Here is a 15,280-nt window from a genome sequence, read left to right as displayed (position 1 = left end):
TCTCCAGTTTGGATATAAAGGAATTATAACAACCACTTAATACTAAATAATATTTGGAGCATAAAAATGACCACAAAAAATATAAATGCAAACTTGTGCAAAACCTTTACATATGATTATAGTTTACTGCTAGATATAAAATAGCTGAAATGGAAGATGGAAGATGGATCTTTTGCCAATAACATGAAGAGAAGATTTTTTTTTTAAAGTGTGTGTTAGAGATGGGACTTTCTTCCTAATTAAGTATTAGAGATTAAAAATTAAGAAGATAGGTTTAGATTTTATATTTAAGACCCAAAAAGAAATGTTCATTTGAGAACACATGCTATTTATATAGAGTACTTAATTAAGTTAAATATTCAATTATCACTGAGTATTTAATTTTCGATTAATTTAATGCTCTGAAAAATATCCTATCTTAATTTCATCTTAAAATGCAGCAAAATCATACCATGTTGTTTCTGGCCCACAAATCTTTATTTGTCCTTCTTTTTCAGGTTTATTCCCTGCTGTGCTGAATCTTGCTTCTAATGCTCTCATCACCACAAATGCGACATGTGGAGAAAAAGGACCTGAAATGTATTGCAAATTGGTAGAGCATGTCCCTGGGCAGCCCGTGAGGAACCCTCAATGTCGAATCTGCAATCAAAACAGCAGCAATCCATACCGTATGTATTTTAATACGTATTTGCCTGGCACTGGCTAGGATCTGTAATTGAGAGATTTTGAGGTGAAGTTGCATTAAAGTCAAAGGGTTTGTGGTCTCCCAAATTCCTGGAACTTGGAACTTGGGAAAGGGAGCTTCTTTATACCCCTTCTCTACCATCTGACAAACATCATTGGAGTTCTTTATATGTACTAGGTACATTACTTGAGGAAGGTTTTCTAGCTGAAGACCTGTGCCAGTCATTAGGTTTACTACCTCCAGAATAGTATCTGAGGATGTGGTTATTAATGTAGGCTTTAGTCATTCATTGGTCACTTATGTGCCAGGTACTCCGGTGAAGATTCAACTTCAACAGGAATAAGGTGTTGTCCCTCACTTCAACTAATGAAGAAATGGGCAAAAAGTCCAAAGTAAAGAATCAGTAGAGGGGCCTGAAGGAGAGAGAGGAGGGTCACAAATTCAGTCCTGGTGCAAATGAAGGCTTGCCAAAAGAAGGGATATCTAAGCTGAGATCCAAGGACAAGTATTAGCTGAGCAGGTAAAAGAGAGAGTGGGAAGAGAAGAAGAGATGCCAAGAAGAGAGTTCCGAATAAGACAGAAAAACTTACTTGCTCAGGGAACTACAAGTAGTTAGGAATGGCTAGAACTAAAAGCATCAAAAGGCAGAATGTAGAGATAAATCTTGTGCAGAGCCTGGAACCAGATTATGGAGGTTCTTAAACACCACAAGAGGAGTGTTTTAAGGACAAGTGTCATACAAAGCCCCCTTGCTGGCTTCTATGAACTACACTGACATCTCAGATTCATTTATGTATTTATTTGGCAAGCATTTGAACACCTGTTATTAGCAATGCATTGTATTGAAGCATAATGGTAAATCATAAGTAGCCCTTAACTTAAGAGACTTAAAGGGGAAATAGGAGAAGCAGAAAAGTAAATAGAGTGTTAAGGGAACATGAGAGAGGTTATTTAACTATTCCTGGGGGAAAGTGACCCATGTGCTGCAAAAATAAGAGTAAGATGAAAAGTATTATAAAAGAAAAAGCATATGCAAGTCTTGGAGGTATGGAACAGCATGATATATTCAGTTAATTATGAGTAATTTGGTTTAACAGGTAAAGAATTTATATGGAGAAGGCGAGGGTGGTGTGCAAGAATTCTAGAGATGGAGGTTGATTTAGAGATACACATTGGGAAATTATCAAATATATATTGGGGAGGTTAATAATGTAAATACTTAATGTCAGTGAGGTGAGTAATAAAACTTCACAATTATATTATTTTAAAATTTGCTTAGTTTCCTTCTCTTTTTAAGTTGCAAAGCTTATAAAATGAAGGAAGTTTTCTCTCACAGTCTACATTTTTTTATCTCAAAAGAAAGTTGGAAGGCATTGTGCATTCTTTACTGGAATTGGTTAAAAGGAAGAACGCATAGTCGCCTCTCTATTGTATAATTTAGGGATGCTGAAAACATTATTTTATTTGGAGAATTGGGACTTTTGTGACTAAAATTGGTGGTCTTGTGTATCACAGAATGTTAAAAAAAATAGTTAAGAAGAAGATGGTGACCATCAGAAACCTTCCTTGCCTTTTAACGGCTCTGGTTATTTCTATGACGTAGATTATCATGGTATGGGCATAGGAGTGGGGAGTGATGGAACACATCTTACCTGTTTGCTTATTTTTGTATAGAACAATAAAGGCAAAGGACCTAGGTCAAAGCCTTGTGGAAATATCAAAAGCTAAGGGAGGTAGGTTAAGTGGAATCTAGAAAGGCAATAAAGAGAAACAGAATCCAAGGAAGGAAATCAGAAGATTCAGGTACCATGCATGTGAGAAAGGAAAGAATTTTCAGGAAGAATGAGTAATCCACAATGTTAACTGCTTCCAAGAAATTGAGTAAGCGAAGTGTAAAATAGATTTTCCTTGATTTTGACAGTATGGGATCCATCGGTAACCTTGTTAAAGCAGTCAGTGGATTGATGGTGGCAAAAGTCACACCACAGAGTTGATAAATGAGTGGTAGAGAGGAAAGAAAGGAGTGTAGGAATATTCCCTCAAATATCCTTGATGTGAAAGGGAATGGAGGACTTCGACAGAGGAACATGTGGTGTATTGAAGGTTTTCAGAGTCAGGAGGCATTTGAACAAGTTTCAATGAAAGGAGAGGCCAGGAAAGTTGAGGATAAAGTTGAGGATAAAGGTGGGGGTGGTAGTTCTCTAGAGGTAAAAACGGATGAGTCACTAAACAGAGGTGGAAAGCCTTGAATTAAGAGACACATATCTTTTAACTGATCAAATCAGAACGAGGGAGGATGAGTAGAGGCAGAGAGAAGGAAGTATTTGGGAGGGAATTATTATTTAATGTTCTTGATTTTCTCATTAAGATATATGTCTGAGTCTTCTGTTAAGGAAAGAAGTAAAATTTTGATTAACTGCTTTCGGGGAATAGGAAAATTGCTGAGCCATAATGAGAATAAAGTAAGAATTCCATATGGGGTAAAATGGAAGAATCAAATATTTGTACTGAGCCTCATGCAATTTTACAGAGAAAGTGGAATGGAAGGATAAATTGGCAAGAAAATGGAAGTAAAGGCCAGAAGATAAATGAATTGATGGACTATGAGCTTTAGGTTCATTAGGGAGGAAAATGAAGCCTGATGGGGAGAAACTGCCATTGGTTTAGACTGGTAGCCTTGATGATTTCATGAGGAATGTGAGAAAGCCCAGAGGCATAGAAATGGTTGGGATGGAGTGGGGAGTGATGGGCAGGTGGTTGGGAGTGTGTGAATGCGTGTTTAGGTTGGACTGGGCAGAGAGGGAGAGTTAAAGTGTGTACAATTGTGTGTGTGTGTATACATGTATATATATGTGTGTGTGTGTGTGTGTGTGTATATATATAAAAATATAAATACACATATTCATAGTTCCTGCCTATAAATACAATGTTAGGATAGATAAGGTTTGAATATAGAAAGCAATTAAACAAATATTTGAAACTATAAACTCAGGGCTCATATAGCTAGTGGTACATATTATAAGTTATGTAGAATTTCTGAGAAGGAGAACATTAGTGGGAACTGAAGTATCAAGAGAAGTTTCCAAGAAAGTGGTCAGACTTAGTTGGGCATTAAAAAGCCTAATTGCCTGATATTAGAGGGAAAAGTATTCCAGGAAAGGAGAAAAACAAGAAACTATGTACAGCCACAGAGACAGGATAGAAGGAAGATGCAAAGACTGGGGTGGAAAATAATTGAATGGAGACTCTTGGTTGGAAAAAATGGATGAGATGCATTTGCCAAATTGAGTCCAAGAGAGACCCTGTCACTTCCCCCTTCAGTCTCTTGTGTCTCAGTGGAAGCATCCGTATTTAGGCAAATTTAACTTTATATTGGGACAATAGTGAACAGAATATTTTAGTAACTAAGCACTATGCAAAGGAGATATTTTTTGTATTTCCTCGTTTTTATTTACCTGAAGTGTTCTTTAAACTTATCATAGTCTGGATTTACTTTGTGTGATTAATTTTAAGCTACCAACTTCATTACATTTCAAAGTCCTGTTTTGGAACTAGAAATTTAGAAAGAACAATACCCTATAAGAATAAACATCTAGCAATAAACTACATGAATATATTTTAGGAAAGTTGGAGCAACAGATGATAAAGTTTTACAAATTCATTGAACAGTTAGAATAAATCTGGCAGGTAGGTACTCAACTACCATACAAAGAAAAGGAAACTTGAACTTCCTGTTAATAGATTGTGCTTCCCAATTAAAAACTAGCAGTTTGAAAGATTTACCTCGTCAATGATTCCCTCGCCAATTTTCTGATGCAGTTAGCCCTTGGAATGACTTGTGTAGCTATCCCTGTTGAGGATGTTATAAGTTTCTATCTCATTCTAAATAAGGGAAGTATGCCAACAATTAATCAGTATTTGCAAATTAATTATGATTAAACTTTCATAATGGGGATTTGGTTAATTGTTGATTCATCTCCCAATCCTCATTTTCGTGACTAATTCTCTTATCAATTTGACCTGAGTTGGGAGATATCAAAATTTCCAATTAGATAGCTTCTCTCAGAATTACCTAAGAGCCACAAATTTGATTTGGAAATGTGGTTTTGTGTGTGTTTTCAGTCACATATTAAACCCAGAGTCTGTAAAGAAGATTCCTGAGGATGTTTGGGGAATGTTTGCTGTGATATTTATTTTTCTTCAGAAGCAATGCCAGAAATATTTCACTTATGGTTCTGACTCCTAATGTGCCAATTTCAGCACCCACTGATACCACAAGGGCATTTATTTGATATTTGGTTTTGCTTATGGTATTTGCTATTATTATAAAGACCTGACAACTTTCCTAGCTTCAACAGAACAAGTGCTAATTATTAAATACATTCAGCAGTTTTACTTTTCAGTAATGAGGTAGGATGCCTCATCTCAGTGGACTGTAAATGTGATAAGACTTGATACAAAACAAAATCCATCCAGTTGTTTAGCTGAACTAAATAACTTATCAATAAAAATAGAATATTTTTGTCCTGTCCTATGCTCTCATATTCCCATAAGTAACTGGAGAACATAAGCCTCTATGTTTTTAATTAAACAAGTCATAGCAGGCTACTGTAATAAAACTAATATAGTCAAAGAATATTCAGTTTGAATAAAAATTTTTCTTTTGAAGAGGATTTCACTTTATTATGAAATTCCTATTGCATTGAGAACTTCATTTTCCTTGGTTTTGTTGTTCTTTTCAAATTTTTTATTAAATGCAATTCAGCTCTAATTAAGATTCAGAACAGTGTACATTTTGAACAGATGTATAATTTATTTTATGTATATGCATACTGGTTAGAATATTAATAGCTCTAATGTTCCTCTGGTAACCATGTTAGTTTAGAGTTCTCATCCAAGGTATGTTTACTGGTCCATGGAAAAATGAGAAAATGAGAAATTCTAAATTTTTAATGACAACAAAATGAACACATTTTAAAGAACTCTTCTTCATTTTAAAATTATGGTTCTTTAAAACTTTTGTTGGTTTCAATTGTTCATTATTTGATGAAATAATAGTGATGGTATATTAAATGACAGTAAAGTAGACTGGAGGTTACTGTGACTTGCATCAATGAAGAGCCAGAACTCATATCAGTTCCACAAATCTCTCTCACGTACATTTTTTTTTTATTTACTTTTTTTCTGAAAAATAATCTGGGAACCCCTGCTGTGGAGTGGAGTTTTGTTATCCCTATTTCAAGAATTGCACACACAATGTAAGTGAGTTGCCATGGTTAAATACCAAATAGTGGAGCCAGGTGGACTATCTAGCTCCTCATACTCCAGCTCTTCTTATTCCAGATCTCATGCTTTTTTCATCACCATTATCATTAGAGTACCTGTTTACATTACTACATCGTGTAGGCAAATGGAGAGTCCATGACTGCTCCTTGGTGATATGGTTTGTTCATTATTTGAAGTATTCCTTCCATTTACAAAAAAGATCCTGTTTTACTCAAAAAGGTTACTCTTAGACCATTTATTTAAACATCTCCCCAGAGAAGTAGTGTTAAAAAGTTCTCAAGACTGACCCCCCAAGTCATATGCAATCCATAATCTACAGAAGAGTAGCAGGGAAGCTAGCCTCCGGTTTGTTTACATTTCAATGGTTAAATATGTTGACTTTCAAGTGAGAATTTAGGAAGTTAAGTACCTTAGCGCAGCCCTTGGAATAGAAATAGGAACATCTCCATCCACCTCCACTCCTGCCATCCTCGCCTGTGAATGAGCTTGGGCCTGTTTAGAAGAGAAGAAAAAACAAAAAACGGAATTTGTATTACTTGGAAAAGGAGAACAGATTTCAGATAAGAACCCATGACTAAGAACCAAACCAGAATGAGGGCTTTGGTACCTTAGGGGTAATGACTGCTGATGTGAGGGGCACAGTGCTAAGCTGGAGGAAATGCAAAGTGTGAGGAGCGCAAGAAGGAAAGGGATGGCAAGAAAAGACTGCTGGGGTAGGGTGGGGTGGGGTGATTGTCCACCCTCCTGTCGTCTATCTCCAGTCTTCCTTTTAATTCGCACGCCGGGTTCTGTTCTCATCTATCTGGAGTAAAGGTGAGGGAAGATCCACGTTTTGTTGGTAGGACAGAGTTCCGTGGGCTATTCTCTCCCTGCTTACCATTATTGTCCAGACTCCTCCATTGAGTTAGTGATGATGGGGATGGGAAAATGCTAGATGGGAGATTTGGAGTATCTTTCATTATATATATATATTTAAAGATATACTTCTTTATGAGAGTGCACACACAAACATGAGCAGGGGGAGGGGCCGAAGGAGAGGGAGAGAGAGGATCTCGAGCAGGCTCCTGGCTGAACATGGAGCCCCATGTGGGGCTTGAACTCACAGCCCTGAGGTCAGGACCTTTGCCAAAACCAAGAGTTGGACGCTCAACTGACTGAGGAACCTGGGCACCCCATCTTTCATTATATTTTTTAAATAGTGGTTGGAAGTTGACCAGTTAAGGCCTGACTGCAAAAAGTCTCATAGGATGGATTTGACAGCCTTTTATATTAAACCCAGATACATACTGGACTGCCCAAGTCTTGGTAATAATGAATGTGTCAGAAGGATAAATCTTCAAGCACCTTTCAACCACAATTCAGGATTTCATGTTTTTGTTCACAAAGTGAATGGCATACTAGAGCTGCCTCAAACAGTAGAGTTTTTGCCTCTTTGACTGACACATCCATTAGATCTCAATATTATTTCTTCACACTTAAGTTCTGTAGTAATCTTTAAAGTCACCTATTTGATTTGATGACCAGAGTGTTGAGCAGCTTCTTCTCTTACAGCCTAACTATTGAGGCATTTCATGCTACCTTATAGAGTGCTGTGAAAAAGTTGGCATTAAATTAATTCTGTTGAAGATATGAGTTTCTCTCTCTTTATATTATTTTGATGTTTGATATTCACATGATGATGCTTTCAACTTAGTTTTACTTTTTTCTTTAAAGAAACAGCTATAAATTCATTATATGATCTTTTTTTTTTTAATCCTTCCACATATTGCTGCTGATTCAACAGAGAGACACCCGATTACAAATGCTATTGATGGAAAGAACACTTGGTGGCAGAGTCCCAGTATTAAGAATGGAATTGAATACCATTATGTGACAATTACACTGGATTTACAGCAGGTATAGTGCCTCTTTTTTTTTTTTAAATCATTTTCCACTTTTAAAGTTGTATCTTGGATTTACTATTTGTTTAGTTAGTAGTTCTTGGGTGAAAGAATACTTTTCTTATTGCCCTCCGTCATTTTCTTAATACAAGGAACAAAGGGGCCTCTTCCTTTAGGATATTGTTATTTAGAAATATTTGGCATTTATTTCTAAAGCACAACAAAAATGAGTTCCCATGAAGAGTTTAGAACTGAATTAGGAGCTGATTCTGTTTTGACTAATGAGAGTTAATGATGAAAACATAGATCAACAAAATTTTACATAAAGAAAATATATAACTTTTAAAATAATACAGCGCTCCCGCTCTGCTCATGGTGTATGCACTGAAAGGTTCTTGGATAACAGGGCTCTTGAGTAAATTGCCTCTCATTACTGAGAGTTGAACAAGCTGTGACAGTTGATTCTTAAATTAAACTTGGGCCACTAAACGAGGTAACAAGCCTTGTAGTTGTACAAAATTGATGTTGAAGTTATTAGAATTTGTGTGGCAGAGGCCTGGGTGCCTTCTGCACTTAATTTCTTTCTTCTTTCTGTTCACAATATTCAGGCCAGGCTGAAGTTATTAATCAAGGATTACCATCACCCCACATTATTTAGGCTTGCAAATTGGATGGAATCTGGTAAAATGTTCCCATATTTTGCTGTTATTAAATACAAAAGCTAATTTAATTGACCAAAGGCTGAAACTGGGGGTGTTTAACTTGGATGACTTCTGTAACTTTAGCCTGTTTCTCATTCCCTGGAATCAGTGTAGGAAAGGTTCTCAGCCACTCCTCCCATGCCCAGTGAAGTCAGAGCAGCAAGGCATTGTGGGGTTAGTGAAGGCGGAATGGCCGCGAGATAGTTAGTGCAGATACTATTTATACACTGTAGATGTCATGTTTCCACAGGTGGTCGTAGTGGAGGGAAGCACTAGCCAATGGGGTTAGTCACATTCCCAGGGGACCAGATAGGCACCAGCCATTTCACATATGGATGCTATTTGTCATCAACAGGAGTACAACCTCCCGCCCCCACCCAGAGTTTGGGCCCATTTTTTTGCCAGGGTAGACAGATTCAGGAACTACAGTTGCTGGCTGGTGAGTCTCACAGGAGACCCTCTTCTCACCCATCTAGGACAACTCAGGACCTTAACAAGGTGACAGCAAGGGCTCAGGGCTGTAGCTAAATTGCCAGCTGGCATGGATTCATGTCTAACCATTCTAACAGCTGAATGTCAGCCTTGAGTTAATGGCATTTCTCAGGAAGTCTCATAGTACTATCAGGGACTAGCAGAGCAAACTACAACACTGATCAGTGATGCATTAAGTCATTGAAGACTTGTGCATGAATACCCTGAGGATCTTACCCTCAAAATGCACTTCAAACCTCTTCTGATAAAGACAGCTTGGTCCTTTATCAGTCACCATGGTTCTCCCTCTTCATGTGGTTATTGAAAGTTAGCCTTCCCAATCAAAAGTAAGTCTCCTGTCTGTTGCCTTGTATCATCTTCTGGGATAGGGAATTAATAAATAGTGATGGTCAATTACTCTAGCTAACTCTCTACTTATTCTTTAAATGCACATGGGACAAGATCATCTATTAATATAATTTACTCAAATCACTTATATTACTCTTTGATCTCAACCACAGTAGTATATATTTATTAAACATAACAGCATTTTTTTCTTCTAATTTAAAACTGGATGGTCCAGTTAGAAGCTTTTGTTAAATCACTTCTATCCAATACCTATCATTTTTTAAGCATTTTCTTTTTCTCTTTTTTTAAAAGTTCTTATTTAAATTCAATTTAATTAACATAACCTGTAATATTAATTTCAGAGGTAGAATTTAGTGATTCATAAGTTGCATACAACACCCAGTGCTCATTACTTCAAGTACCCTTCTTAATGCCCATCGCCCAGTTACTCCAACCCCCCGCCATGTACCTCCCTTCTAGCAACCCTTAGTTTGTTTCTTATAATTAGGAGTCTCATGATTGGCCTCCTTCTCTGTTTTCATCTTATCTTATTTTCCTTCACTTCCTCTATGTTCATCTGTTTTATTTCTTAAATTCCTCATGAGTGAAATCATATGGTATTTGTCTTTCTCTGACTTATTTCGCATAGCATAATACCCTCTAGTTGCATCCATGTTGTGGCAAAAGGCAAGATTTCATTCTTTTTGATGGCTGAGTAATATTCCATTGTGTGTGTGTGTGTGTGTGTGTGTGTGTGTGTGTGTGTGTACCATATCTTCTTTATCCATTCATCTGTTGATGGACATCTGGGCTTTTTCCATATTTTGGCTATTGTGGACATTGCTGCTATAAATATTGGGGTGCATGTGGCCCTTTGAATCATTATGTTTGTATCCTTTGGATAAATACCTAGTAGGGCAATTGCTGGGTCATAGAGTAGCTCTAATTTTAACATTTTGAGGAACCTCCATACTCTTTTCTAGAGTGGCTGTACCAGTTTGCATTCCCATCAACAGTGCAAGAGGGTTCCCCTTTCTTCACATCCTTGCCAACATCTGTCATTTCCTGGCTTGTTAATTTTAGCCATTCTGACTGGTGTGAGGTGGTATCTCATTGAGGTTTTGATTTGGATTTCCCTGATGCCTAGCGATGGTGAGCACTTTTTCATGTGTCTGTTGGCCATTTGTATGTCTTCTTTGGAGAAATGTCTGTTAATGTCTTCTGCCCATTTCTTGACTGGATTTTTTGTTTTTGGGGGGGTTGAGTTTGCTAAGTTCATTATAGATTTTGGATACTAGCCCTTATCTGATAAGACATTGGAAATATCATCTTCTCCCATTCTCCATAGGTTGCCTTTCAGTTTTGTTGACTATTTCCTTTGCTGCGCAGCTTTTTATCTTGATGGAGTCCCAATAGTTCATTTTTGCTTTTGTTTCTGTTGCCTTTGGAGACGTGTCTAGCAAGAAGTTGTGCTGCTGAGGTCACGGAGGTTGCTGCCTGTGTTCTCTAGGATTTTGATGGATTCCTGTCTCACATTTAGGTCTTTCATCCTTTTTGAGACTATTTTTGTGTATGGTGTAAGAAAATGGTCCACTTTCATTCTTCTACATGTGACTGTCCAATTTTCCCAGCACCATTTGTTGAAGAAACTTTTTTCAATTGGATATTATTTCCTGCTTTGTTGAAGATGAGTTGACCATAGAATTGAGGGTCCATTTCTGGGTTCTCTATTCTGTTCCATTGATCTATGTGTCTGTTTTGGTGCCAGTACCATACTACCATACTGTCTTGATGATTACAGCTTTGTAATACACCTTAAAGTCTGGAATGGTGATGCCTCTAGCTTTGGTTTTCTTTTTCAACATCACTTTGGCTATATGGGGTCTATTCTGGTTCCATACAAATTTTGGGATTGTTTGTTCCAGCTCTGTGAAAAATGGTGGTGGTATTTTGGTAGGGATTGCATTGAATGTATAGATTGCTTTGGGTAGTATGGTCATCTTAACAATATTTGTTCTTCCAATCCATGAGCATGGAATGCTTTCTAATTTCTTTCATAATTCTATAGTTTTCAGAGTATAGATCTTTTACCTCTTTGGTTAGGTTTATTCCTAGGTATCTTATGGTTTTTGGTGCAATTGTAAATGGGATTGATTCCCTAATGTCTTTTTCTGCTGTCTCATTGTTAGTGTATAGAAATGCAACTGACTTCTGTGCATTGATTTTATATCCTGCAACTTTGCTGAATTCATGCATCAGTTCTAGCAATTTATTAGTGGAGACTTTCAGATTTTTTACATAGAGTATCATGTCGTCTGCAAGAGTGAAGTGTGACTTCTTCCTTGCTGGTTTGGATGCCTTTAATTTCTTTTGTTGTCTGATTGCTGAGGCCAGGACTTCTAGTACTATTTTAAACAACAGTGGTGAGAGTGGACATCCCTGTCATATTCATGACCTTAGGGGAAAAGCTCTCAGTTTTTCCCTATTGAGGATGGTATCGGCTGTGGATTTTTTGTGTATGGCTTTTATGATATTGAAGTATGTTCCCTCTATCCCTACATGGCAGAGAGTTTTTATCAAAAAAGGATGCTGTATTTTGTCAAATGCTTTTTCTGCATCTATTGAGAGTATCATATGGTTCTTGTCCTTTATTGATGTAGTGTCTTATATTGATTGATTTGTGGATGTTGTACCATCCTTGCAGCCCAGGAATAAATCCTACTTGGTTGTGGTGAATAATCCTTTTAATGTACTGTTGATTCCTATTAATTAATATCTTGGTGAGAATCTATGTTCATTAGGGATATTGGTCGATAATTCTCCTTTTTAATGGAGTCTTTGGTTTTGGATGAAGGTAATGCTGACCTCATAGAGTGAGTTTGAAAGTTTTCCTTCCATTTCTATTTTTTTTAAATCGTTTCAGAAGAATAGGTATTAATTCTTCCTTCAATGTTTCATACCTATTATTTCATACCTACTTATTAATTCAACAGATCAGAGACCATTTGAAAGCCCATTTTACACTAAAGCCATTTATATTTTCCTACATTTGCTTTGCATTCTGCACTCATGCATTCTCAAATGATATCTATAAAGTTATGTGGATTTTTTTCCTACTCACTCTTCTTCCTATTTACTTTAATAACCTTAAGATGAGTGACTACTCCAAGACATCTTTTATAGTTCAGTCTTCCTAACTTGTAGGTTTCTATTTATAAGACAGGACTATATACCTCCAAAGTCTGGAGTACACCTAGTGAAAGTGTTATATCTGCTCCTATATCCCAGGATGGCACCCACCTATGTCCTTATTTACTTTAGCCCCTGCCTACTTCCTGCAAATCAACCTACTGTGTGCTCAAGAGAAAGGCAGCACAATTTGCAAAATGCAATAAATCTTTATTTCTTCTTAACTCAAGATTTTAATTTAGTCAGTGTTCTGATGATGTAAAACATTAATTAGGTTTTGTGATGTTTTTATAATGGAATTCCTCAGGGAGGAAGGGGCTTTAAACCTCCTATTTGGTCTTAGGCTTTGAGGTAACAAACTGTGGGATGTGTTCCTAGATCTTATTTAGCTAAGGACAGAGCTGCAAGCAGGCATATTTCAGTGCATTGGCCATAGAGAAAATGTGGACATCCTTATTATTTATTTACTTCTCACAAAAAATCTTAAAAGGGCAGATGGAATTATCCTTATTTAGTAGTTAAAGAACACTTAGGTTTAGAAAAGTCAAGTGACCTGGCCTTCTTTACAAAGCTTATTATGGGCAGGGCTGAGATTTCAACCTAGGGAGTCTGAATCCAGACCCTGAAATATACCAGTATTTCCTGAACTGGGGTTTGAAGACTAGCTTAGGGAGCTCAAGAGAATTTTTTGTATATAATGTTAAGGGGCCCATACATTGTTTGGATTCTAGAAATACCACACTATGATCTCCTGGCTTCTATGAGAGAGTACAACCAACAACTGTTTTGTTGTAAACAGGAGACTAGAGCTTTCATTTTCTAGTACATTTTAGTATGCGCCTAAAATGGCATAACTTCTGTCTTTTCCACATACAGCATGAAGGATTAATAGGTTATTGGGCATAAAATGAGCTATCACTCTACCAGGAGTCAAGGACAGCAGTTTTATAATGAATAGGTAAATATCACTAAACGTTTGTTTGTCATTGATTCAGCAAGAAGTTTGGCCATTCCCTAGTTCTCCTTTTTATTTTGAGGTGTATGATTTCAGCCAGTGCCAGTTTTATTTGTTGTTGTTAATATATACTTGGATCCTTTGTGAAATTCTTTTTTATTTTATTTTATTTTATTTTTAATATTTATTTATTTAAATTCAAGTTAGTTAGCATATAGTATAGTACTGGTTTCAGAGGAAAATTAAGTGATTCATCACTTACATATAACAGCCAGTAGTCATCCCAACAAGTGTCCTCCTTAATGCCCATCATCCGTTTAGTGCATCTCCCATCTTCATCCCCTCCAGCAACCCTCACTTTTTTTTGTTCTCCATAGTTAAGTATCTCTTATGGTTTGCCTCCTTCTCTGTTTTTATCTTATTCTGTTTTTCCTTCTCTTCCCCTATGTTCATCTGTTTTGTTTCTTAAATTCCACATATGAATGAAATCATATGATATATGATTTAAAATGAAGTAAATCTCTGAGTGATTTATTTCCCTTAGCATAATTCACTCTAGTTCCAACCATGTGGTTGGAAATGTGAAGATTTCATTCTTTTTGATGGCTGAGTAATATTCCACTATATATACATAACATATCCTCTTTCTCCATTCATCAGTCTATGGACATTTGGGCTCTTTCCATAATTTGGCTATTGTTGACAGTGCTTCTGTAAACATCAGGGGGCATGTACCCCTTCGAATCAGCATTTTTGTATCCTTTGGATATATACCCAGTAGTACAATTGCTGGGTTGTAGGGTAGCTCTATTTTTAACTTTTTGAGGAAACTCCATATTGTTTTCTAGAGTGGCTGTACCACTTTGCATTCCCACCAACAGTGCAAGAGGGTTCCCCTTTCTCCACATTCTTGCCAACATCCGTTGTTTTCTGAGTTTTTTTATTTTAGCCATCTGACCAGTGTGAGGTGGTATCTCATTGTGGTTTTGATTTGTATTTCCCTGATGATGAGGGATGGTGAGCATTTTTTCATTTGTCTCAGCCATTTGTATGTCCTCTTTGGAGAAATGTCTGTTCGTGTCTTCTGCCCATTTCTTCCCTGGATTATTTATTTTGGGGGGGTTGATTTTGATGAGTTCTTTACAGATTCTGGATACCAGCCCTTATCTGATACATCATTCACAAATATCTTCTCCCAATTCCATAGGTTGCCTTTTAGTTCTGTTGATTGTTTCCTCCACTGTGCAGAAGTTTTTATCTTGATGAAGTCCCAATAATTCATTTTTGCTTTTATTTCTCTTGCCTCCAGAGACGTATCTAGTGAGGAGTTGCTACAGCTGAGGTCACAGAGATTGCTGCCTGTGTTCTCCTCTAGGATTTTGATGGTTTCCTGTCTCACATTTAGGTCTTTCTTTCATTTTGAATTTATTTTTATGTATGGTGTCAGAAAGTGGTCCAGTTTCATTCTTCTGCATGTGGCTGTTCAATTTTCCCAAAACCATTTGTCGAAGAGACTGTCTTTTTTCAATTGGATATTCTTTCCTGCTTTTTCAAAGATTAGTTGACCCCATAGTTGTGGGTCCATTTCTGGGTTCTTTACTCTGTTCCACTGATCTGCGTGTCTGTTTTTGTGCCAGTACCATACTGTGTTGATGACTGCAGCTTTTTAAAACAGCTTGAAGTCTGGATCTCTCACTTTGCTTTTCTTTTTCAAGATGGCCTTGGCTATTTGGGGTCTTTTGTGGTTCCATACAAATTTAAGGAT

At 36.9% G+C, this 15,280-nt stretch overlaps 1 protein-coding gene across 2 annotated transcripts in view; it reads left to right on the top strand.

Annotated features, from left to right (window-relative positions):
- LAMA2 (laminin subunit alpha 2) overlaps positions 1–15,280 on the top strand; it is a 622,013-nt gene that overhangs the window by 150,560 nt on the left and 456,173 nt on the right. For both annotated transcript variants that reach the window (XM_078054754.1, XM_078054753.1), the window contains exons 2-3: positions 498–668; positions 7,755–7,867. In XM_078054754.1, coding sequence (XP_077910880.1) covers positions 498–668; positions 7,755–7,867 — 284 coding nt within the window. The remainder of the gene's footprint in view (positions 1–497; positions 669–7,754; positions 7,868–15,280) is intronic.

Source organism: Halichoerus grypus, chromosome 9 (genome assembly GCF_964656455.1).
Source record: "Halichoerus grypus chromosome 9, mHalGry1.hap1.1, whole genome shotgun sequence".
Classification (NCBI taxonomy): domain Eukaryota; kingdom Metazoa; phylum Chordata; class Mammalia; order Carnivora; family Phocidae; genus Halichoerus; species Halichoerus grypus.
This window is presented reverse-complemented; position numbering and strand designations above follow the sequence as displayed.